Source organism: Ascidia mentula, chromosome 8 (genome assembly GCF_947561715.1).
Source record: "Ascidia mentula chromosome 8, kaAscMent1.1, whole genome shotgun sequence".
In the NCBI taxonomy this organism is placed as follows: Eukaryota; Metazoa; Chordata; class Ascidiacea; order Phlebobranchia; family Ascidiidae; genus Ascidia; species Ascidia mentula.
The window spans coordinates 11,102,135-11,126,765 of NC_138573.1; the positions used below are offsets into that span (position 1 = coordinate 11,102,135).

At 35.0% G+C, this 24,631-nt stretch overlaps 3 protein-coding genes across 5 annotated transcripts; 2 read left to right on the forward strand and 1 right to left on the reverse strand.

Annotated features, from left to right (window-relative positions):
* Positions 1 to 1,451: 1,451 nt before the first annotated feature.
* LOC145911048 (uncharacterized) lies at positions 1,452 to 20,537 on the forward strand. Of its 2 annotated transcripts, none has more exons than XM_082998288.1 (27): positions 1,452 to 1,550; positions 2,052 to 2,122; positions 2,339 to 2,624; positions 6,993 to 7,222; positions 7,616 to 7,744; positions 9,056 to 9,167; positions 9,914 to 9,945; positions 10,006 to 10,054; positions 10,166 to 10,209; positions 10,539 to 10,590; positions 10,824 to 10,894; positions 11,354 to 11,420; positions 11,877 to 11,908; positions 12,123 to 12,168; positions 12,267 to 12,313; positions 12,577 to 12,648; positions 13,072 to 13,215; positions 13,827 to 13,967; positions 14,021 to 14,192; positions 14,247 to 14,442; positions 14,518 to 14,698; positions 18,632 to 18,724; positions 18,793 to 18,907; positions 19,357 to 19,517; positions 19,997 to 20,110; positions 20,186 to 20,274; positions 20,395 to 20,537. In XM_082998288.1, exons 2-27 carry the CDS (start codon positions 2,066 to 2,068, stop codon positions 20,522 to 20,524), a joined length of 2,862 nt encoding a protein of 953 aa, XP_082854414.1. In that variant the 5' UTR covers positions 1,452 to 1,550; positions 2,052 to 2,065; the 3' UTR covers positions 20,525 to 20,537. The 2 variants fall into 2 exon arrangements, with proteins under 2 accessions (XP_082854414.1, XP_082854413.1); XM_082998287.1 differs by lacking the exon at positions 1,452 to 1,550 and adding an exon at positions 1,560 to 1,701.
* On the forward strand, positions 14,705 to 18,106 carry LOC145911050 (uncharacterized). 2 transcript variants are annotated; one of them, XM_082998289.1, is made up of 5 exons: positions 14,705 to 15,047; positions 15,194 to 15,403; positions 15,688 to 16,008; positions 16,079 to 17,551; positions 17,652 to 18,106. In XM_082998289.1, exons 2-5 carry the CDS (start codon positions 15,208 to 15,210, stop codon positions 17,780 to 17,782), a joined length of 2,121 nt encoding a protein of 706 aa, XP_082854415.1. In that variant the 5' UTR covers positions 14,705 to 15,047; positions 15,194 to 15,207; the 3' UTR covers positions 17,783 to 18,106. The 2 variants fall into 2 exon arrangements, with proteins under 2 accessions (XP_082854415.1, XP_082854416.1); XM_082998290.1 differs by having other exon boundaries at positions 14,705 to 15,403.
* A 125-nt stretch (positions 20,538 to 20,662) lies between the features above and the next one.
* On the reverse strand, positions 20,663 to 22,982 carry LOC145911051 (uncharacterized). Its single transcript, XM_082998291.1, has 8 exons — positions 22,801 to 22,982; positions 22,603 to 22,728; positions 22,403 to 22,536; positions 22,150 to 22,338; positions 21,688 to 21,763; positions 21,567 to 21,629; positions 21,437 to 21,506; positions 20,663 to 20,808 (listed from the first exon to the last, which is right to left on the reverse strand). Exons 1-8 carry the CDS (start codon positions 22,912 to 22,914, stop codon positions 20,726 to 20,728), a joined length of 855 nt encoding a protein of 284 aa, XP_082854417.1. The 5' UTR covers positions 22,915 to 22,982; the 3' UTR covers positions 20,663 to 20,725.
* Positions 22,983 to 24,631: the final 1,649 nt, after the last annotated feature.

Here is a 24,631-nt window from a genome sequence, read left to right on the forward strand (position 1 = left end):
GAGAAACGGTCGATGGCATTGTGGCAAGCTTTGTTACAGGCCACCAGAACCCCACCCTCCCCGTTAAAACCCTGGCGGCGTCTTTCGACCACGGTGGTTACGGCGTCGCCAACATACCACTCTATGCTGACCTATTTTATCTCTTTCCTATCAAAGATTATTATAAACACAGGATACTCGACACACCCACAACCCCAGCCCTTTCATTTATAGAGTACAATATTGGATTTCAACTTTCTACAATTTTCAATTTTAGAATACGTAATAATTTACCCCATTCCACAACACCTTCTCCGTTCTATCAGCATTTTTTTTATTAGTTACAAATCTAAACCCCACGGAATCGGAATTACTTTCTCCTAAGTTGAAGCCATCATATTTACGTTTATCAAACTCTCCACCCGAAACTTCTTATTTTACTGACTGGTCCTTTTTTATTTTAGTCCTTTGCCTAATTATTTAAAAACCTTTAATCATCGACTTACTTTGCAAATTCTACCCCTGAAATATCATTATTTACCTTCTATGTCATTATTTATCTTTTAGACAATTGACTCCTTGTGTACCCTTTGTTCCCTAAGTTACGAAACGAAAAAAATGAACATTTATTTTTTAACTGTCCGAAAGTTCAAGCACTCCGCACCTTAGTTATTTCTGCTTTAAAAGCACTATTGCCTTCAAACCAACATTATTTTGATCAAGCCAATCATTTGTTGTTCCCTAAGTAACTAACAATACCCAAGAAAACCAAGCCCTTTGTGTTATTTTAAATACCTCCCTTTCCCATACAATATGGAAAACCCAAACAAAGTAAAGAAAAACCTCATCCCTACAACAGACCTCCCTAAGAAATTGACACGTTCTTTTTCCCAATCTCCTTACTTGAACTTCGGAACAGACCAGATCCAATCCTTGAGGCAACCTTGTCCAAGGCCGTAAATTTTTTAAAAGACAAATACCCCCCCAAAAAAAAATTAACAGACCCCACAGAATTTTATCAAAGTTAGTTATTGCCTAATATAATATTATGTTGTGTAATTCTCCCTCTTTTGTATATGCTCTCTTCCAAATCATCAAGTTATGTTGTGTAATTATCCTTCATCATTCGCGCTTGCTTCTTGTGTTATCCTATTTTTGCATGCGTTGCCTTTGTTTCATTATCTCGCTTTGGTACACGCCGGGCATCTACTAAATGCCCTTGAATAAAAAAAAAATATATATATATATATCATAAATATATTATATCATGTATATAAAAAGTAACAACGAATTATGTTGTGTGTTATTTTTTAAAAAATATCAGAAATAGCACACGATGACAGGACAGAAAAAGATAAGCTGCTTATCGGATAGATATGTACATAGGTTGGTATATCGAAAATAAAAGTTCAAATACAATTTTTAAAATTTAACGTTGCAAAATTTGACTAGAAAAAGATCATCTGGCAACCCTGCTGAAGCAATCACGGTGATTTTTGTGGTAACCGGCCACGATACTGTGACTGCTGGTTGTTGTTTGGTGTGGCGTCCCTGACTTCACTAGCAACAGTGTGAGAAAATCAAATATTTACGGATACATTCAACAACGCCAGTAGTAATTGCGAAAGTTTCTCCCAAACATTTAAGTATCCAAGGGCGTCTAGCGAAGTATTTCGTACTGGCACTATTAGGGTTTCTTACCAGAAATCATAATCATTTTCTGTAAGTAAATAGAAAAGTACATAAAGTGCCCTGTTAGGGCAGTAGCTAGCAAAAATAGTAGCCTATATATATAATTGTTTCATTTTGGTAGCCTACTGTATGTTAGATTTGTCAAGCAATTTGTTTTTTATATGCTTCATTATCATCAAATAAAACAAAATAGCAAATAAGAGAGGTAAAAGTTGTTTCTAATCCTCTCATATCAGCACAATACATAAACCACTGCAATTCAACAAATATATATCTTGTCTATGTGTAATAACCAACCATAACAAAAACCTTTGGTATTGTATGCAAGAAATTAATTGGTGAAATACCTAATGGTCAAAATTATGTGTCATATCATGCAGATACTTTTGTTAAAATGACCGATTTTCCCTTGCCTGGCAGTACAGAAAGTTTGCAGACACCCCTTCAGCTGGTAAGTTTTATTTAATTTCTTCAAAACATCAAATAAAAAATTTAAGGTGACAGATAAGCTAAGTGTCTGTATTACAACACCACAAAAACACGAAGTAGGCTGTGGCACTCAGCTTTAGGCTGCATGATTTATGCAAAACAAGAGTATATTTTGTATTGCAAAATTCTATTTTTCCAAGTAATTAACTCATTTTAAATTATCAATTGTAACTTGTAGAAATTTGATACATCCAATAAACTCGACAAAAGCTATGATGAAGAAACTAGAGATGACAATCAGTCTATTCCTACTTTAAAGGAATCATCAAAATTTAACAGGCTAAAACAGCTTGGGTCGAAAGTAAGTTTAAGTAGAAACAAAGTTGAGCCACTAAATGGAGAGAAGAGACCATCATCTGCACCTATTTCTTCTGCTGTTGTGGAATCTTCTGGATTAATGAGACCTAAAACTGCAATGGATAGACCCACAAATTACATGGATCTGAAGTCCTTGAACCCAACAGGTTTTTTATTTTTCTTTGCAGTTAACCTGAAATATAGTATATCCAGAGGGAGTCAAAGGGTCTCCACACTGTATTTATTTTATTGTAAGCCACAGCTTCTAAATGTTTTTCCTACCATTTGGGCTACTAAAAGTTAAGGGTGGCTTTTTTTTCAACATTTTGACGTGAAACATCAACATAGTTTTATTGTCCAACATAGTTAAGGTTTACAGCCCAAATCACAATTTTGAAAGACAGAACAATGTTTGTTTTCTTTTCATCAGAACAATGTTTGTATTCTTTTCATCAAGATTAGCTTATAGTCAAGTAATTACAGTACCTTTAAAACTTTTGACTCCAAGAAATAAGTATTAGCTGTGTCATTTCATTATAATACAGTCACTCTGTGTAACCCACAATTTTCGTATATGATCTCAAAATGTTTGTTACTTCATCCCCTATGTAATTTGTAACACTCAAATAGGTGGTACAATTCAAATTTGTTTTAATTTTTGGAATCACTGCAGTAGAAAAACATAGAGGCAGAATTTAATTACACCAAAAATAAGACAAGCGTTTTCGATATATCTTAAATATGACTCTTAAATGGTCACTCAGCACTCGGAAGGGGCCAAAATTCAAAAATTTTAGGTTTGATTTTTGTCCTACAATAATTTAGTTTCTAACAAGAAAAATTATAGACATTTTATTTTGGTGTTATAATTCCAAGCTATACCTTCATTTTTACAAAATGCTAGAAAAAATTTGTACTTCTTTTTTAATTTAGATTTTTGTATTATATATATTTTTGGTGAACAAACTGTTGTTACGTGTGCATTTTACTTAACATTATGTTTTCAGTAGAACAAAAACCAGTGTATGTTCTCCCTAAGGTGTAATTTTTGTAATTTATTCTTGTGAGTTTTGCTTCTTTAATTTGATTTTTGTTTCATTGCTGACAGCTATTGTTTTCCACCACTTCACATCAAATCCGCATGTTTATTTTTATCAAAAAAATACTTTCCATTTGCAACAATAATGTGAACATAAACAGTAATTTAACAAAGTAAAGTGGGTAAAGTATACTGCAAATTAAACAAAACTATTAAAAACACATACAACTGAAGATCAACATTTGGCTGATAAAACATGTGGATGTGGATGCATAAACTCCATACAAATATTGTTTTCTCTTGGATTGATTTCTATCACTGTGCCTAGCCACCAATGTCCATCATAAATTGCAACAATTTTCATAATATTAAAGTCAAGTGTTTGTTCTGTATAAAAATGTGAATTGAAGTAAAAAGAACCTACTAGTTCTTCATCTTCTGCAGTCTGTTTATATAAAATACAACCTACAGCAGTTGCAATAAAAACATGAAAACTTGAATCGTGGTTTCACGATGTAACACTATGAAAGAATCTTTCTGGTAAATTTTATTTCTTCTAATGCGATAAAGTAAAATTTAGATTCCTTCACATCTGATTGACAGTTTGTAAATATATCTATGGCAGTTAAAATTTGGTTTGATACGGTCCGAGTTAAACTTTCATGGTTTATTTTATGCTTGATTGGCCCAAATAATCCATCGAGGTGACTTCCCATGACTTGTTGCGAAGAAGTTCTAGTTTGTATTTAGGCTAAAGTCTTTATTATAATAAGTAACATTCAACATTCTGAGAATAAAGAGACTGGACCATATTATTTTTAACATTGCCATGTTTCATATTGACAATGGTATGGGTCAGTCTTGTTATTCTTAGAATTATGAGCAAATCCGTAAACAGTGTTCCGAACATTCAACAGATTTTGAAGTTTTTATGTTAGCCAGCACATCCATCTGAAAAATGCTCTATGGTTTGAATTGCAGGATGGTGAGTTTTCTAATATTTATATTAATAACACTGAAGTTTGTGAACAAAGGCAGTTTTATGGTTCAAGTCATCTAAGAAAAAATGCCATAGATTTACATTCTGTCATACCCACTTGATTAGAAAAGAAGATAATAATTGAATGAATTGTGCATTTCATTTTGTTTGAATGAACTTAAAAAACTTACTACGTTCTGTTGTCCAAGATTGGGGCTTAAGTAATAAAACTTGGATTTTTTCAGCATATGATACTTAGTTTAAGTTTTGTTTGAGTTCATCCGAAAATCTTGAGAAGAACTAGATACTGTGTCCAGAACAACTATTTGCAGGAGTTGATAGACCAATAACAGAAAAAGCTGATTCCAGATTTTTACAGTTATTTTGTTTTGGGCCTGTAATTTTTTTTGACTAGTAAAAGTCCTTTCAAAGCAAAAAATTGGGGAATTCCAAAAAAATATTTGGACCCTCCCTTTAGATATCCTGGATATTTTGGCCTGTTTGTTGTTTATGTTGAGAATGAAAAGAAAGAGGAAAAATATTATTTTGTGTCAGGGAAGTGTTGAGAATAGAGAGTTGGTTTTCTTTTTCTAAATTGTCAGATACAAAAGACACATTCATTTCTTCACTGTTTGTAGAAGTAGGTTCATGTGTGGAGTTGGCAAATAAAAAGCAGGAAACACAAAGTTTTTCTCCTGGAACAGTATACACGGAATTCTTTATAAGATAACCTATTTAGCTAATGAACAGATTGGAAAGTGTGTTTTTGCGCTGAGGATTTTTTTAGGTAATCGTTAATTGCGACGATCGAAACGTTTTCGTATGTTATTGCATTAGCAAATGTTTATTGCCAGATTATCGGTAAATTTTCGTAAAAGTTTTTTTCCAATCTGGGCTAATGATAATGATATTCCCTTTGTTGCGTTGGGTTTCCTTCTCTGTTGGTGTGCATTAAAAACATTGCTACATTATTTTTTTTAAGAAAAACGTTCTTAAATAAACCTCATAGTGGTGCAGGCATTCCTGACACAGATTAAAACTTGTTATTCCAGCCCTCCACATTATCATTCCTAATTCTTCCTTGCTAAGACCGAACATATTAGTGTGTCCTTTCTTTCTAACATACCACTCTCTGTGGCAAGGATTCTCTGCCTTTTTGTTTTTTTGTACAATTCTCCATAATTATATAACTAGCACCAGTATGTTTGCAAATGATTGTTTACAAAGAAATGCTTGTTAGTTATGATGTCATTATGACATTATTACCTTATAATCAGCTTTGTATGCACTTTATAGTTGAGGTGGTAGTTAAGATGAAATAACATCTTTAAATTAACTTCAGAGAAGTTTTTTTAATTCAATTTAAAAAAAGAAGTACAAAAATAAACTATCCAGCATTTTGTTATAATAAGGATATAGCTTGAAATTGTAACACCAAAATAAAATTTTAAGAAACATGAGTTATTGTGGGAAAAACAGATTTTGGTGGAATTAATTTCTATCTTTACATTTTTTGTTGGTTGTTGCTCAAGGAACTTTTTTATATGGTGGTGTGTTACAAAAAAAAATTTGACTGTACTCTAATGGAATGACTGAGCACACACACATGTGTACATATCGCCAATACATATAAGACAGATTTTGTTTCTATTCTTTCTTAACTACCTATACACAATATTAATCAAATCCTTTTTTGGTCAGATATATTCAAGATCTATCTAACTAAGTAAAAGACTAGAGTGCATGTAATACAGTAAAAACACTGAGTTTTTGGTAGCATAACACAATTACCCTTTTATGTGGTAATTAGCTCAGTCTATTTTATAAGGCTTGATGACTAGTAAAAGTCCTTTTAAAGCAAAAAAATTGGGAATTCCCAAAAAATATTTGGACCCTCCCTTTAGATATCTTGGATATGCCATAGTAGTAGCAATAAATTTGTCACAGCATTGAGTCCTAAATGTGACAAGCAGTGACTTTCTTGAGATTTATTGCATTTTTATTGCAAAGTTGATTTGTTTAACATGCATACTCTTGACCATTTTTGACAATTGTTGTAGGACAACATACTTTAGTTAAGTACTGTATTTAAAAAAATGCAGTCTCTAATGCGCTTCTACAAATTTGGGTGAAATGATGGTAATCCATTTTGTGCAAACCTTTTTCTCTTTGGTGTTTATTTGCAACTTTGTTGAAAATGTTAGTGCATGGTCCGGTGTAAATTGTCAAATAATATTGCCAGAGTGATCCTTTACACAAACAAAACATAATAAATAGAAATGAAATAATTCAACATTTGCTCTACTCTTCTTATTCACAAGAATGAACTTAAATCAACAACCAGCACAAGTAGCACAGAAAATTGTGTAGAATATCACAATGGAAGTTGACTTCCTAACTAGGAACCATTGAATTAAGTTGATATTATTTATTCATAGTTTATCAAATTTAGTTACCGTATAAACTTTTTTCCACCACTAAAAACATGTCAACATATTTCTTTTATAATTTAAACAGAATCATTTCATTCATTGAAGCAAGTTGATGATATTGGTTTGTTTTCCAATGAAAACAATTCAGATGTAAAGCCGACGGATGTGTTAAATGAAACAGCTTATATTCCTTATGAATATGCTCATGCAATGATTAGTCGCATTGTTGATGATATGAAAGAAATGAAACTTCATCATGTATCAGTTGTTTCCAAAATTGAAAGTCAATATCAGTCAATAGAGCATGAAACGCAGGTATAAAATTTTTTTCCAGATAGATGTGCAGCTTGAATGAACGAAATCATCAATAGCTTAGTTTATGATAAGCAATGTGGAGCCAATAATATGAAATTGTGTATAAGCTGCAGACAGATGGCCACTGTTTCGACCTAAAAGGTCTCATCAGTTATAGTCACACCAGCTGCACTGATGAGACCTTTTAGGTCGAAACAGTGGCCATCTGTCTGCAGCTTATACACAGCTTAGTTTATGTTTGGTACTGTAGTATAAACATTCTTTGTCCACTTTTGAGCACATGACCCATTGGTTCGCCTGACAATTTTTTAATAATTTCTGTCACATGAGTCGAAAAGTTTGTCTATACCTGGTTGTTTAGTTTTATTTCCATTATCAAATGCTTTCTTTCAGGCACAATTTGAAACTTTTCTTCAAAAATTGCAAACAAAAAACAAATCAAAAATTAGATCTTTGCTTCACATTGTTGATGTCCTCAAAGGCCGCCTTGCATCTTCTGATGAAAATCTGGATACTATTGACGTGAGTTTTCTAAACAAGCCTGTGTAAAATGTCCAGCTTTGCCACATTTATAAGAGGAAGTTTACAAGTATTAGGAATTCATGATATCATGACTATTGTAAAACCAAGTTCTATGATATAGTTGCAAAAATTTATATGTATAATATATGTATGTACATAGGCACCTATGCCTGGAAGGGTGACAGGTTGTCCTTTCCAAAAAAATTATGTTGTCACAATATAGCCGCCCACCCTCAAAATATGAAAACAAGGCGCATATATATATATATGATGCTGGTAAACTGTTTACCAGCATTATGATCAACAGCATTCTAGCTCCGGCTTTTTTATTTACTACTTAACACCATATATTTTGCACCCATATGCATATATTCTTTGTACCAATATAAAAAATACTATCAAAAAAGAATCTGATGATGCCTAAGTAGCTGAAATCAATTTTTCGAGTATTACTAATTAACTGGCTGACATTAATCTGAAGCATTTTGTTTCACACAATAAATTACCTATCTTAATATATTGTTGTCACTGGTATCAAGACACTCTGCTAGAATTAAGGAACTAGTCTTAAATTTCAAATACAAGGTTTTTTCGGTGATTGTCGCATTTACCCATCAAATGTAGCTAAAATACATTTATACTGTTGACTCGATTTAATTTTATCAATGCAGGATCTATTTCATTTTATTTCTCTGCTTCAAACACATTTGACATGATTTGTTAAAGAACAAATTGCCTGGCTTTAATTGTATCAATGTATCAAAAACATTTAACCATACAATGTGCAAGAAGTATAGCCACAAAATGTTTATTAATGCTGATACTTACAGTAATAAAACTTTTTTTAACATGTGGTGATTTGGTACTTACACAACTTGTGGCATAATTTGTACTAACACAACTTGGGGCATTATAACTATACAGGCACCACAATCAAAATTCAACTGAAAATATGAGCATCACTGATTACAAAAAAAGCATAAATATTTTTTTTCTACCAATCTAGCAATTGTTTTCTTAATGTATTAGTCAATTAAACATGGAAGAAGGTACAACTGATTTATCACAGAGAGTTAGCTGCATAGTTGGTCATGAATTATTGTTTGTCATTTTCTAATGCAGTGTTTTACCTCTCCATGTTTTACCCAATTTTCTGTTTTTTTTCGTCTAAAACTGTACTTGCTGTAAATATCAGCAACCAATTTATCTCAACTGCATTTGCTTTAATTTTGTTGATCTGAAACATTTTGCATAATTTTTGCTAACTGCCATTTCCAAGATGTGAAAAGTAATGGCTGTTTATTCTTGCAGGATCTTAAACGAAAAAACTTGCAGCTGCTTTATGACAAAAATATAATTTTGAAAGCTCAAAAGGAAACTGTTCAAGGTGCAGTTATTGTCCCTGCTGTTGAAATTGAAAAAGGTTGTTATAAATATGTTTGGTTAATATTCATATTTAATTATTATCAGTATATCTGGTATCAATGTTTAATATAATTTTTTTTTGTGTAAATGCAAGTAAAAAGTAGGTAATAAAGCAGTTTTTTGTTATTTTTAATTTTTTTTGTACAAGTGTTTTATTCAACAAAAAAGTTCTCTTTAACATAGCTTAATGCTATGTTGTTTCTGAACATTTTAACTGTGACACCTCTCTTTACTGTTTGTCCATTGTGTGTCATTCAGCTGGTTACTTTTTCCAAAGGTCATTTTGTTTCATAATAATAATGCTCTTGATATCAATCACGTCAACTGATGATGGCATAAGTTCTTGCCAAACGTTTTTCAAACATGACAAGGTTAACAACAGTATGGGCCAGTCTTTTTATTGTCAGAATTCATTTCCTGCTTTGGCAATTATTTGCAAATATTATTTTTTTAAAGAAACCCCTTTGAGGGTCAAAGACTACTCTGTACTATTCATTAGTTTTTAAATAAACAAAAAAAATTATTGTTTGTCATATAAATTGTCATGTGGAATTAGTTTATCTGGCAAATACCATAGTTCGCAGATATTTCATTGATTATTCAATGCAAAAAGTCCTAAGATTGGTCAGAATCATAGGCGGGGAACATGGGTATACCTATGCCACATAATATACATATCTAGACAAAACAAAGAATTTATGTTATGTTTAAAAACTTTATTTTAGTTTATTTTTAATTGTACAGGGTACTCGAGTCAAGACCATAATGAAGAAAAGGTAAGATTATGTAAAATGAAACAAAGTACAGTATTTGTTAAATTTATATAAATATTGCAGATTAAAGATGATCTCGAAGAAACAGAGAAAACACAAACAATACATCCTGGTATATATTTACATTACTGTTACAGTTTTATACTAATACAGAGTTTAGAAGTGTGCAATGTTTATTTTTACAACTTTTAAAAGTATTAAAATATATTTTTTTTAAATGTAGAAATAAAGTTGGGAGTTGAAGCTACCATCACAAGGGACAAAAATGTGGGTGAATATTACTTGGCATAAATATTTGTACCATAAGGGATCTATACATCGACTGTATTTTGCTAATATCCTATTCAAAAATTGCTTTACTAGCTGTCTATCACTTAAACAAGCTTAAACCACACATTGTGCACGATTTGTATTACCACATTTTTAAGTTAAATGTTGAACCACAAAAAACCTTCTAAAACTTTAACATGTCGGGTTCTATAAAAAATACTATGTATACAAGACAACTTTTCAGAAATCAGGTGAAAATTTAAATACCCAATCACAGAATATTCCATTAGTTACCTGAGGTTTACTTGAAAGCACACAATTTTCAGGCCAGCAAGTCTTTTGAAGATTTACACTTACCACAAGAGTCTTATGTGTCAGGTGAGAGTTTTATTTTCTATCTTTATTAAATTAATTAAAAAGCCACTGGAAAAAAATTTTGCCCTTAAAGCTCATCTAAAGATGGGGTTTTGAAGGTATCTAATGTTTTAATTTAGTTGTTATTTTTGTTGTTATTTATCACCATGCCTTACAGTCATTTTACAGTTTTCAAGTAAGAACATTGTACATATAATACATGGTTTAAACCAAACATTACTCTTATGGGTATGCAGATACTGACTTTGAACTGCTCAATGTCACAAAGGAAACCTTGGAGGAGATTGAAATAGACAGTTTTGATATGGTAAATATATTTCCACAGTGGTCTTTAAACTTTTATGATAAAATGTCTACAATATTTGCACAAAATAAACTAAACAAAATAACCACATGGGTTCGGAAAATGCTTCAATCCATTTGTTTTTAGTTAATCAAAATGCTGTTTTATTTTTAATGAAAAACAACTTATTAAAAGCTTATTTGGCCTAAAAATACTGATGGTTTGAAATAAAAAAGAAAACCAAATAAGTTATAAAAAAACCTGGAATTGGTGTAAAAGTTTATGGTACTTTTTTCTAATTAGCAAATTTAGTGTTGTGCCAAATTTGGACAGATTTCACAATGGCATTTCTGTAGATGTTTTTTGTTTTATACCAGTTTTGTGACCAATTTGTAATGTTTTGAACATTTTTTTACCAAGAATCCGATACAAATTCTTCAAAATAATGGCCTGCTTAATGTTTAAGCCTGAACTTCATTTTAGGAAGACACTGTTGAAGACAGCGCAGTGAATTCTCAACATAAACAAAAACATTTTATTGTGAATGAAGGTAAATTGTTTTATACAAGGTGATTTGTAATCTGATAATGAGTTGATTTAAAATATGTACAATAGAATCTGCTTATTGTAAACCCTGCTACTATACCATGATGGTTACAAAAACAGAACACTGACATAAAACTATTTAGCAACAAATGGCATAAAACATAAAATTGAGTTCTTTATAAAAGAGCAGACTTTTTCTTTAGTGCTAAAACTTTTGTTTCAACAGATTTTATCTTTTAACAAACTTAAAATTATATTTTTAACAATTTTTTTGTGTTCTAATGCATCATGTGTCAAGTGACAATAACTTTCTTTTAAATGTATGTTCAACGAGGGTGAACAGATTATACCTATTTATTATTTAACTGTCAAACAATGAGAGCTTTTGTGAATGTTTTTGTTACCAAATAATGCAATTCTATTTTTTGCAGAAATTTTTTATGATTATTTTTGTTTTTAGAGAGTGACACAGATCAGTCAGAACAACTTCATGTAAGTGTAGGATGTACTGTTGATTTAACAAATACTTGTAAATGGCTAATATCAATTCCATTTTTTTTTGCTGTGATATTTAATACATGTGTGGTGTTTGTAGTTTGTATTTGGAAGGGAAAGTGTTTTATATTCAATAAAAATAGGAATAAGTATATTTTTTGTATAAAACCTTGTTGCAAGATAATCACTGTATAGTTTGTACACTTTAAAGGACATTGAAGAAAAACCAGTATCACCTGTTTTGGATGAAGCTTCAGGTTTCTACTGTTGTGTTGTATTATATTTTTTCATGTAACATTTTCTGCATTTTTTATGCTAATTTCGTTGTTTTTATTATTTTTTTTTGCTTTTGAAGGCGATGAAGAAATATTGGTGCAAAACTCCACAGAAAAAAGCTTACAAGTAAAAACTAGGTTTTGGTTTCACAACGTGTATTCATTATTGTTAGATATATGTTTGGGTTTAGAAAACCACATTATTTTTTCTATCTTACGAAATGGTTTGATACCAGCCATACATTGATCAGGTTTGGTGCTTCTTTCAACTCATGTTGTTTACTCGAAAACTTAGCTAACAACATGCAAACTTTTTGCAGTTTTTCTGTAAAATCTCTACAATAGGCTGATATTGTATGTATATTGCACCTAACTTTGCATCTTTATTAGAGAGGCCCTACAAAAACAAAAAGTATGGACAAGCAGGAAACACAACTTCAAATTCAAAAAAGTCGAGTCATGGTATGGATAATTGGATATGCACGTTGTTTATTGTGACAATAACACGTCTTAATGCGTTTTAAATAACCCATTTGGTTAAGTTTAAGAGATATAGCGAAAATTTAAATATTCTGAGCAGATGTTGTACCCCTGTTTAACTCAGCGTTTGCAATCTGATTTAAATTGAACTGCTGGCACAAAGGCGTGGTTCTCGTTACGTAGTGGGCGAAGAAGAATGCTTACAAGGCGTTCCACGCATGGCTTGCCCTGGGGCATGGCCGATACAGTTAGACCCACGTATCGAGCGCGTTGTAAACAATTCTTTAATTACTACACATCTAATTGTTGGACACATTCTAACTTGCTTTGTTTTCTAACATACACAACAAATCATAGGAAAAAAATTTTAAACAACTAGTTTTGTGTATCCCCATTCTTTTGCAGTTGGTCAAATTAAAGAAGCAAAATGATGAATATTTGAAACAAATCAAAAATCTCGAACGCCAGTTAAAGTCAGCCGGCGGTTCCGGGGACGTCACATCTCCTTCTGTCGACAAAGATAAAAAGAAAATGGAAAAAAAAATTAAGGTAGATTATGCAAAACCCGCAACAACAGACAGCGCAAATATTGATTTCTCCCTTCCGCTCAAAGCAAATTCTTTCCGTAAATTCCGTCAAGGTTTAAAGCATGTCATGTTTCAGTCGCTATCGGTCAACGCCGCCGCATAACATTGCTTGGTACTAAATTGCTGAGAACCGGCCGGCGCTGGTACGGAACACATTTTGCCTGAAGCATCACAGACTGACACCGGGTTGATTTTAGCTAAAGGCGAAAACAATTACTTTTCAACGGACAGTATATCCTTCCGGGAAGAGGTGTTGGCGTGTCTCACGTCTCACTTATTACCGGGCACTTAGCAAAGGAAGGCGATGACTTAATTTTGGGCTAAATTTCTTTTGTACATAAGCTCCTTGATTAAACTCCTTTTTATTGTTTCGGTGATACCCAAATTATTTGCTTGTTGTTCTCCTTTTTTAATTAATTTCATCAATTGTGGTGCAAGTACCATCAAACAACCACAATACAAAATTTTGCATTAACTGTTTATTCACTCACTCGTGTTTAATTGTTTGGGGTAAAAATGCAAAAACTGTCGTGAATTATTGTCCATGCTAATATATGGCTCTGTTTGATTTAGGATTTGGAAAAAAAGCTTGAAAATGAAGTTCAAAAGCTCGAAAAAAACAAAAAAAATGCTTTGGAGTTACAAAACAAGCTCCAGTCTTCAACTAAGGAATTTGCTGACATGAAAAAATTGCTAACAATCCAAGAACAAGAAGTACAAACTAAAAAGTATACTCGTTAAAATATTAAAAAAAACAATGTTTTTAGTGTACCAAACTTAAAGAGTCTGTTGGTGCTGGAGCTATTGCGTTGCAACAACTCCCAGAACTGCAAAAAGAAATAAAAGATTTGGTAGTTCAAAACAAAACTTTGACAGAAAATTACAACTCTGAGAGAAACCTAAGAAAAAAATACTACAACATGGTTGAAGATATGAAAGGTTTTTTTACGGTGTTAAAGTGTATTATAAATTTAGTAAGATTTTCTATAACAGGTAAAATCCGTGTCTATTGTCGTGTACGTCCGTTAAGTTCAACAGAGAAACAAAACAACAACAGGAATATTGTGTTTTCGCCTGACGAATATACAATTAAAGTCGCACAATCGAAGGGTGATATGAAAGAATTTCAGTTCGACCAAATATTTACTGAAGACAATACACAGGAAGACGTTTTTGAAAATACCTATAGGTACATATTACTTGTTTTGTTTGTCCTGGCGTTATTTTTTTGTTACGTTTATTCAAATTTTGTTTGCAAATACAGTTTGGTCCAATCAGCTGTTGATGGCTACAACGTTTGTGTTTTTGCGTACGGTCAAACTGGATCCGGAAAAACTTACACGATGATTGGAGATAAAGAACAAAAAACTCCTGGATTGGCTTCAAGGGCTTTCAATCGAATATTTGAGCTAGTGGAAAAGAACCAACAAAAGTTTCAATTCCAGGTTCCCAATTGTCTTTTTTAATACGTGGTTGACAAATGCGAAAGTCGGCAAACCCTTCACGCGATACGACTTCTAAACCTGGCGATAAACAGGGTTATCGCGCCATCACACAATGTAGCAAGAAGAAAGAGACAGTAGGTCGTGAATGCCCGATAATAGCTAGTAAACTATGGGTTCTAGTTGCGGAGTAGCACAGCACCCTCTAAACGAGGCACAAATCGCCTGAGGCCAGGTCGCCGCAGCAGATATAAGGCAGTGCAGTGCAGCTCTTAGTCATTCCTCATCGACGGTTGTGAGCGCTTCATCTAGAAAGAACAGGATAACATCACTGAGAAAACAACGAATAAAGGTAATTTGTTAAAAATGATTTAAAATCTTGCTGAAACTGTTGTTAGCATTATATGAAAAGGTTTTCTCTTATATGTAAGCATTCTGTGCGTTAGGGTTTCAGATCATTGTTGAAAAGTTACCAAACGTTGTAATACTTTTTCACAGCGAATCAGACCAGAATGAAGACGTTTTTGTGTGTATTGAGTTTGGCCTGCGTAGCCGTAGCAATGCCTTCCTACCGCCCCCAAAGGGCCCCGGAAGAGCTGAATGAAGAGGAAATCACATTTCTTGCGGATTTAGCACAAAACCTTCAAACATACGAATCAAGAACTCGTAATATTACCGAAGAACCAACAGACTTAAGAAAAGGCAGAGGTTTGTCGTTGTTTTATGTTCCATAGTTATTGCCCAAATTCATAGTGGAAACTTTTTACCGCTGTGCGTGAATAAATCTATATAATTTGAAAGCATGTCATTTTTACTAAGAACATAACAAACTTTTCTAAATGCGTTTATTTAATCAATATTCCCACATACGTTAAAAATTGCTAAATAGCCTGTAAATATAGATTTAGCAAGAAAGCTGGCTTATCTGCATGAAAATCATCCAATTTCTATCTTTGTACTTGATTGTCATTGTTATTTTCGTTTTGTTTTAGCTTGCATCACTGAGTCAGATTGTGAGGAGTGGGAGTTTTGTGCCGACACTGCTGATTATGTTCGAATTATCACTGAAGAATATCATCACGAGTACGAAGCTGATAGACTCAAGACTAAGGCCAACATCAGAGGAAGAGAATGCTCAATTACTCCACACAATTTCATGAAAAGACTTGACTCCAAAAACGTGGTCAAGCTGTTCAATGAATCCGTCGAAGAAATCAGATCTATTTTGGATAATTTCCAAATTGATACCGAACTTCCGATGGTGTTGGATGTTAAATTCGTTGACATTACTGAACCAGTTCTCCGAACAACAGGTTAGTTGCTGGCTGGTTGTGGTGCCCTATTTATTGTTTCCAATAATAATCACATTTCGTGTTGTTTCAGCTCAAGATTCCTACAGCCAGTTCATGAACCTGTTCCTTATCTTGGCTCTACGTGGTGACTCTGGAACAAACGACCGAACAAATCTTTTGCTTCTTCTTTCCATGTTTTCCCAGCAACAGCAGTCAATAACTGGCACTGGCGCTGGCTCGATGAACCTTCTTTCCAATCCTTTCCTTCTCTACTCCTTGCTGGATTCTGGGTCATCCGGCATTTCCTCAAACATTTTGCTCTACTCTTTCTTATTAAATCCCACTGGTTTAACCACAACACCAACAGTTTCCAGTGATCTCCCAGTCGGCTCAAACTTTTTCAGCAATCCACTTATGTTGTACAGCTTGCTTCAAAATTCTGGTGGGTCCAACGACAACAACCTTTTGTTGCTTATGTTTTTGTCAGGCGGAATCGGAGGAATTGGAGGAGCTGGTGCTGGAGCTGGTGGCGGCCTTGAGAGCATTTTGCCACTTCTTTTGCTTTCTAACTCCTCTTTGGGCGGAGGCAGCAGCGACCTCAGCAGTATCCTGCCACTCTTGCTCCTTGGAGGTGGTGGTCTTGGTGGTGGCCTTGGTGGTGGCCTTGGTGGTGTTCCCGGTCAAGCTGGAGGAATTAACCAACTTCTACCATTGCTTCTGCTTCAACCAGATATTTTGGGAGGTTCAGGCAGCGACAACAATCTTCTTCCGTTGCTCCTTCTTTCCGGAGGAGGATTAGGTGGTGCTGGAGCTGGTGGCGGCCTTGAGAGCATTTTGCCACTTCTTTTGCTTTCCAACTCTTCTTTGGGCGGAGGCAGCAGCGACCTCAGTAGTATCCTGCCACTCTTGCTCCTTGGAGGTGGTGGTCTTGGTGGTGGCCTTGGTGGTGTTCCCGGTCAAGCTGGAGGAATAAGCCAACTTCTACCATTGCTTCTCCTTCAACCAGATATTTTGGGAGGTTCAGGCGGCGACAACAGTCTTCTTCCGTTGCTCCTTCTTTCCGGAGGAGGATTAGGTGGTGCTGGTGCTGGAGCTGGTGGCGGCCTTGAGAGCATTTTGCCACTTCTTTTGCTTTCCAACTCTTCTTTGGGCGGAGGCAGCAGCGACCTCAGCAGTATCCTGCCACTCTTGCTCCTTGGAGGTGGTGGTCTTGGTGGTGGTCTTGGTGGTGGCCTTGGTGGTGTTCCCGGTCAAGCTGGAGGAATTAACCAACTTCTTCCCCTTCTTTTGTTGGGCAACTCCAGTTTAGGTGGAGGATTGGGTGGCGACAATAATCTCCTTCTTCTCATGTTGCTCTCATCACAAGGAGCAGCAGGGGGCGTGCCTGGCGCTAGCGGTGGACTTGAGAGTATTTTGCCTTTATTGCTTCTTTCCAACTCATCTCTTGGAGGAATTGGAGGAAGTGGTGGAAGTAGCCTGAGCAACATTCTGCCTCTGCTACTGCTTTCTGGAGGAGGACTTGGGTCACAGATTGATCCCGCCACCGGCCTACCTATACAGTCACGTAAGTGTAGTTCATTTTATTTTATTTGTTCACCGAAGTCAAACACGTAAACTGATTTTGTTTATGTTTTCAGTGTGTTTAAAACTGATTTATTTTACAGCGATTTCGAGTCTGTTGCCACTTCTACTCATCAACCAGTCCGGCTCCAACGACAACACGCTGTTGTTGTTTATTTTAATGTTCTCCCAACAGCTTCCTCAAACCGCCGGTTCACCAACTATTTTTGGATAGTCTTTTTGAATTGCCAACTTTTCCCATTGTTGTTCCTTGCTAAACGCAAGTAACATTTTTTAAATTTTTGAATGAAGTTCGCTCCACGTACGACAAAACAAGAAGTAATTTATGTGTTTTGACCCGAATGATATCGTTGCGTGCCGCCGAAACCCAGACCACTATAAGGTACGATGCACAGCTGTTCGTTGGTCAGCAAAGCGGAGGGATACGGCTTTCACGAATGTGTGTTTTTGTGAACGATGATATACGACGCCGTTCATTTTCTTGTTGGTTGTTTTTTCATATTTGATTGGAATAAAATAAATCTATTTTGCAATACAATGTTGTAGTCCATTTCCGAAAATGCAAAAAGCATGACCCGGAAAGGCATGTGTTCAGAGAAGAGGCATAGCATATGCGAGATAAGTAGAGCTCGGAAATTTAAGTGGGCACTCTTTATGCTCAACTATCCAAAAACCTGCAACGCTGCCTTGTTGTGTTACTCTGGATCACATATATGGGCAAACTGCGGCCGGCGGTCCAAATCTCTTGGGTCTTTAAATTTGGCCCGCAAGAGTCTGTCATGTATTAGGTGTCACTCAGAAATTTGTTCATGTTGTTCTTTTATGCAATTTTTTCGAACATTTTTTTACTTTTCGGTTTTAGTATTTTAATGTTTATTTTTGTGAAAGGTTAGTACATAAACTATAGTGTAAACACGCTTTGTACACTTTAACAAACTTGTTCCATTGGCCCGCCTGTCGTTTTTGTAATAATTATTGGTCCGTGAGTCGAAAAGCATGCCCACCCCGAATCTAATTTTTTGCTATTCTTATAAAGATATATTAATAAGACTTTTTTAATCAGATATCGTGTTACATGCTGGAGTTATACAACGAAAAACTGATCGATTTACTATCGAAAACTCCGAAAGCGGATGTTCGTCTTGACATAAAAAAGGTGCTTTGTAAAGAATACCTGTATACCGATCTAAGTTTCCAACAATCAAGGCTAAAACATTTTTTTAGGATAACAAAGGCATGGTGTTCGTGCAAGGCTGTGCAGTAGAAAAGGCTCAGTCGTCGGATGACTTGTATCGTATATTTCTCCGGGGTTCAGAAAGTCGGCACATTGCATCCACAAGTATGACCAGTTTGATATATGTTACTGAAACGTTTCAAAATGAAATATAAGTAAGGTATAGCAACATACCTTTTAAGCGTATATTCTCACGACCCCATTGAAGCCTGATCAAATCACGCACACATATGTTGTGTGGTGCTGTGTTGTATTTTTTGCGCTGTCTGCTCAATCGTGTGTACCACAACTACATACTCAACCTATACATATGAAAACGAAATACTTTCAAACCAAAATTGACACATCAACAAACTACAATTGGGTCAGGCGAAAATAATAATTCAGCGACATATCTCTTAAAGTATCAGGTATATTTTACAATTTAAGCACAATGCAGTTACACACCAAAACAGGTTTAAAGAGAACTGTATAGGCCTATATATTGCTTGTATCAAGATATATCTTATTTAAACTATTTGGTTTGACATCAACGTATGATTTTGGTGTTACAGACATGAACAGCGAAAGTTCTCGTTCTCATTTAATCGTTGGCGTCATATTGGAAAGCACTAATCTTGCAACTGGAGCGGTAACACGTGGAAAGCTAAGTCTGGTAGATTTGGCTGGAAGTGAAAGAGTTGGTAAAACAGGTGCCACTGCCACACAACTAAAGGTAGGTATGATGATGAACAAAAGAAGGTATCCTGTGGTGATAGCGTTTTCTTTGCTTACGTTTACTTTAATTAGATACTTTGATTTTGTTCTGAGTTGCTAGACTTTATAAGGTTGGCAACCCATTTTCCAAACTCGGAGCCGCGAAACCTATTTCAAATTGAAAACCGCCTGAAGGCGTCGAACTGAATTTCACGTGCTAAAACATTAAAGGAGTCTAAACAGACGGTAGTCGGTATACTGCTACCAAATGTACACAAATTAGGCTTCAGCATACGTTTCTACCACCGAAAGCATAATACCTCTTAAAAAATGTACGTCCGCACCAAAAGTTTCCAGCGTTATTTATTTATTAAACAACATATTGACACAGAACAGAGAGATAGATAGAATAGCTGCATGTAGCTCTATGATTGCCGACCTCTGCGCCGGACTAATTATTTCGGCCTATTTGTTTGAAAATGTTTTCCATTTTTCTAGGAAGCGAATTCCATCAACAAATCACTTTCTGCACTTGGAGATGTGATTTCAGCATTGTCCAGTGAACAAGGATTTATTCCGTACAGAAATAACAAACTTACCATGTTAATGCAGGTATATTGTTGTCGTTTTTGTCTGTTTCAGTGAAGGTTACTTTTTTAAATACTATTAAATTAAACTAATTTTAAGGATTCTCTCGGCGGAAACGCTAAAACACTCATGTTCGTTAACATATCTCCGGCTGATTACAATTCTGCTGAAAGCATAATTTCTCTGACGTAAGTACAATGTTTTTCAACATTACTGCTCCTGTGTGTGATAGGTTAATATAAATGACGTTCATTTTGTTGTGACCATAGTACTTATTAACATACTGAAACTCAATGTCATTTGCACAGTTACGCGGCTAGAGTCAAGCTTATTACAAATGACGCAAGTAAGAATGCTGAAAGTCGTGAAGTTGTCCGCTTGAAACAAATCATTGCCAAGCTTAAATCTGGCGAGTCTGTTGACGATGCGGAAGCTTAAATGCATTACTGTACACGTTTATTCGTTCCCTTATAATTATTGTAAAGCACACATCAACTCTGAATAAAAAATGTCACTGTTTTTTGTCCTGAAATTGTTCACTGTGCTTTTTTACGACACTTTGTACACGTTTACCAATCGATTCGTGCGTTGTTTATTAAAAAGACATTTTAGTTGGGTAATGCAAGACTTAATATCTGTTTACAAATCTCCAATTCCTTGCAATGTCATGTCCATATCTTCACAGATTGCTTTAATCTTGCACTTTTCGGAATAAAGTCCATCTGAGATTTTAAACATAAAAAACATTTATTTTTATTTCAATAAAATATTACTTTGCTTATGATGGTTAAATAATGCAAGGCACAAAAGAATAAGTAAGTTAATAATCGAACAGTTTTATTATTTTCTCGAATGTCAATTTTTTGTCCTGGCGCTGTTTTAAAATAGTTACACTTTTAGCACTTTACTTTCTCACAAGAAGCTGTTATGCTCTGTGTTCACTGTGCATGTATTTTACAACGTACGAACACAGTTACGTCATTTTATCACATACGTTTTAACACTGCGAATAACAAGCTTACTTTGTCACTTAATAAAACACAAAAAAATCAGCAAGTATTGGACATGCAACAAGCAATTACAGTGTGGTGTTGATGACAGTGATGGAGGTGAAATTAAGACACTAATATGTTGAGAGGTCTTCGTTGAAATTCCGCATTCGCATTTTTTGTTTGTACAATTCGTCTAGAAATGGTGCTAAATTAGTTTTTCGTGCAGGATCAATGAATTACGCAAAAAATAAAGGATTAGTTTTTGCCCACGCAAATCAATGTAATGAATGAAAAACAAAATGATAACAGAAAAAGCTATGTAATGAATCAAAAAGCTATGTAATCGCTTTAATCTTACCCTCCAATTCATCAATATTCTTCTCGAGCTTCACGACGGTTTTCTCTGCAAACTCAGCCCTTGTTTCTGACTAAAATACATGCAGTACCTTTAAGTAAACAACAAAATTGCATGATAAAATTGTACTTACGTCCTTCAGTTTGTCAGAAAGTGTTTTAATCTCTTCTTCGTAGCTGCGTTCTTTTGCGGAATACTGAGAAAAACAATTAACTCAGTGCAAATAAAGATGAAGCTTGTTTGCATTTGTATACCTTTTCCGCTGCAGCCTCCAAAGATTTGAGGTTGTTTGCAACGATTTTTAGTTCCTCTTCCAATTCAGTCGCCTTGCTGTTAAGCATGACAAACTTTAAAACTCACATTTAACCTTGCATAAACTTATAGCCCAAGGAGCAGTATAGCGGTATACGTATTGGCATTGTGGAGCTACAGCACCTTTATTTGCGCTTGGTATTGTCGATTAAATATGATTTAGCAAAAAAGATTAATTTAAAGACAGTGGTCATCCTTCAGTTTATAAAACAGTACAAAAAAGTTTGTATGGAACTTGCAATGCCGACCTTGGCGTGCCAGTGGGAGGGCAAGGTTAAAAATATTTCTGAGCAGCACCCCAATAATTTTAGCTGCGAGTTGCCACTGCCAAGTAACAAAAAAATTGCAGATGACCCATTGGATTAGCTGACCGTTGACGTATACGCAATATAAATAAAATTCACCTTTCAGCAAGTTCCGCCCTCTCTTCGGCACGTTCCAATTCGGTTTCAACCATGACAAGCTTTCTTGCCACTTCTTCATACTTTCTATCGGCATCCTCAGCAATATTTTTTGCTTCGTTCAGTTGTATTTCTTGCATTTCCAACTTTTCCTCATCTTTCAAAGATCTGTTTTCGATGACCTTACGCCCCCTGTGGTAAAGTTGGCGTTATGAAAAGTCGGCCCAGAATTAATTAAACATGGGCAAAAACATACCGTTCGCTCTCATCTGCTGCCTTTTCTGCCTCTTCCAGTTTTTGCAGAGAAATGGTGAGCCTTTCTTGAGCACGGTCTAGCTCTTCTTCAACAAGTGTGATACGTCTGTTTAATGACGCCACTTCTTGTTCAGCCTACGAAGAAAAAACAGTGATATTTAGTTTTCCATCTATTTAAGTGGATCGATTCGTTGAACTTACGTCGGCCGCCTTTTTTTCCGCTTTTTCTAAATCTTCGTTTGCACTGCGCAGTTTTTCCTGGGAACTATCCAGTTCATCCTCGGTGCCTTTCAAACGCTTTTGCAAGCCCTGAAGCTCTTCTTCAAACTGTGCATAAAAATCAAGCATAGAAACATGATAAAATTGTTTCTGTGTAAAACGTACAAATCTCTAACTTACTGAGGTAACTTTGCCTTCTGCACTTTTCTTATCGGCCTCAGCTTGTTCGGCACGGTCAATTGCGTTCTCCTTGTCCAGCTTCAGCATGGTCATCTTTTTTTTAATCGCCTCCATGTTTACTTGCCTTGCCTGATTGCTTTTCCGAATAACAAACGATGAAGTCTGAAACCAGTGCAGTACAGATAAATATCGTAGTTTTATCAAGCTTATATAGTCAGCCCTTACCTCACGCGAACAGCCTTTTTTGCTTCATGCGTGATCTATTTTCAGGAGTGACGACACACGCAAGCGATAATCTAAATGAGTGACATGTGACGCGGCGGGCAGCTGCATGTTGCCCCATGGAGTACACCAGATGTCGTTGCGCTGACGTTTAACATTCTCCAGATGAAGACGATGAAATGACAACACAACAGTACCAGGCGAATAAAGCATTACATTTTTGTCAAGACTTTTTATTGTTATTAATTATGTGGAAATTTAATCACGGTATCGAGCACAGTTTATTGAACCATTTGGCACCTTTATGTGATCCAAATATATCTTATCTGATAAGACTATGAATGGTGATTACCTTTGTCGTAGTAAAATGTAATTGAACTTCGATTTGTAGTTTTTTACTTTATCACGCACCATAGACTGCTACATTTGTGTTGCAATGTTTCTATGTATAAAAAAACAGTAGTTGGCTTGTTTTATTGCATAGGCCTAGCCTGTATAAGTTACAGTATGTTAGATTGCACTGTATGTACCAATTTGGAGTGTTGGCTAATGACACGCTTGACTGTATTAAAACAAATCACTTTTTTGGTGCGATACTTTTCTCTACGATTTGCACGGTCTTTTCGGAAAAAAAACATGTTAATTTATGGAAAAGTTTATTGAATATATGTTAAGAAAGGTATGTATATGTTACAATTGATTACTGATGCTGCCAGGCATATTAGCCTATTAATACAAAGAGGCTCTCAAAATAACATACTTCCGTTAGCATTTCAAAAGCCCATTAGCTAAAAAAATCATATCCACAAAAGTCCAAGTAGGTGAAAAAATGTTAAATTTTGAAGCTGCCAATCAAAAATTATGACGAATGTAGGTTTCTAAATTTATAAATGCCGAACGTGGTGATATCATAAAAATATATGCGTCTTCTGTGGCTCCAGCGAATGTTGTCTCTTCTGGTGTTATTTTGACACGCGAGTATTGCCTATTATTTATTTTCCCAATAGCTACCACAGTGTAGGTTAAATCGCTTTATTGTGTATGGCTGCAAGGTTTGGAGAATTCGATCAGAATAAGCAGCCGCCATATCTATAACCAGTCAATTCCTGTTGGAGACTCGATCATACGCTGGTGTGCTGAGACAGCAACCGCCAGACAGAGGTACTATTCTTCCAAGCTGCTATATCTGTCTAAGCTGCAGCTGTATCTATTCAAATGACTTTTAAAAAGTAGATTTTGCGGTACAAAGCAAAATAAAAATACCACTTAAGATTTATAGTGGGTTGTTTATTGGCTTGTTTGAATAAATCAGGATCATTATCATTAATATGAGAAAATTAAAAAAAAAACTGGTTTAGATTATTTGTTAGACCACTTTGGCAGTCATGTATTAATTTGAATCATACCCATTGGTAAACTGCCACCATTTACTCAAATCAATTCAAATTAAATGCAAATAATAGTGCACCTTTTGTTGGTAGGCCTATTTTCCAGCAAACCCGATTTGCGTTTTGGACGTAGAATATTTGGGCGAATAAATTGTTATCTTGCACACATAGTGTAAAAAAAGGACGTCATTCTCTTTGTACTACATGTTCAAGTAATGACA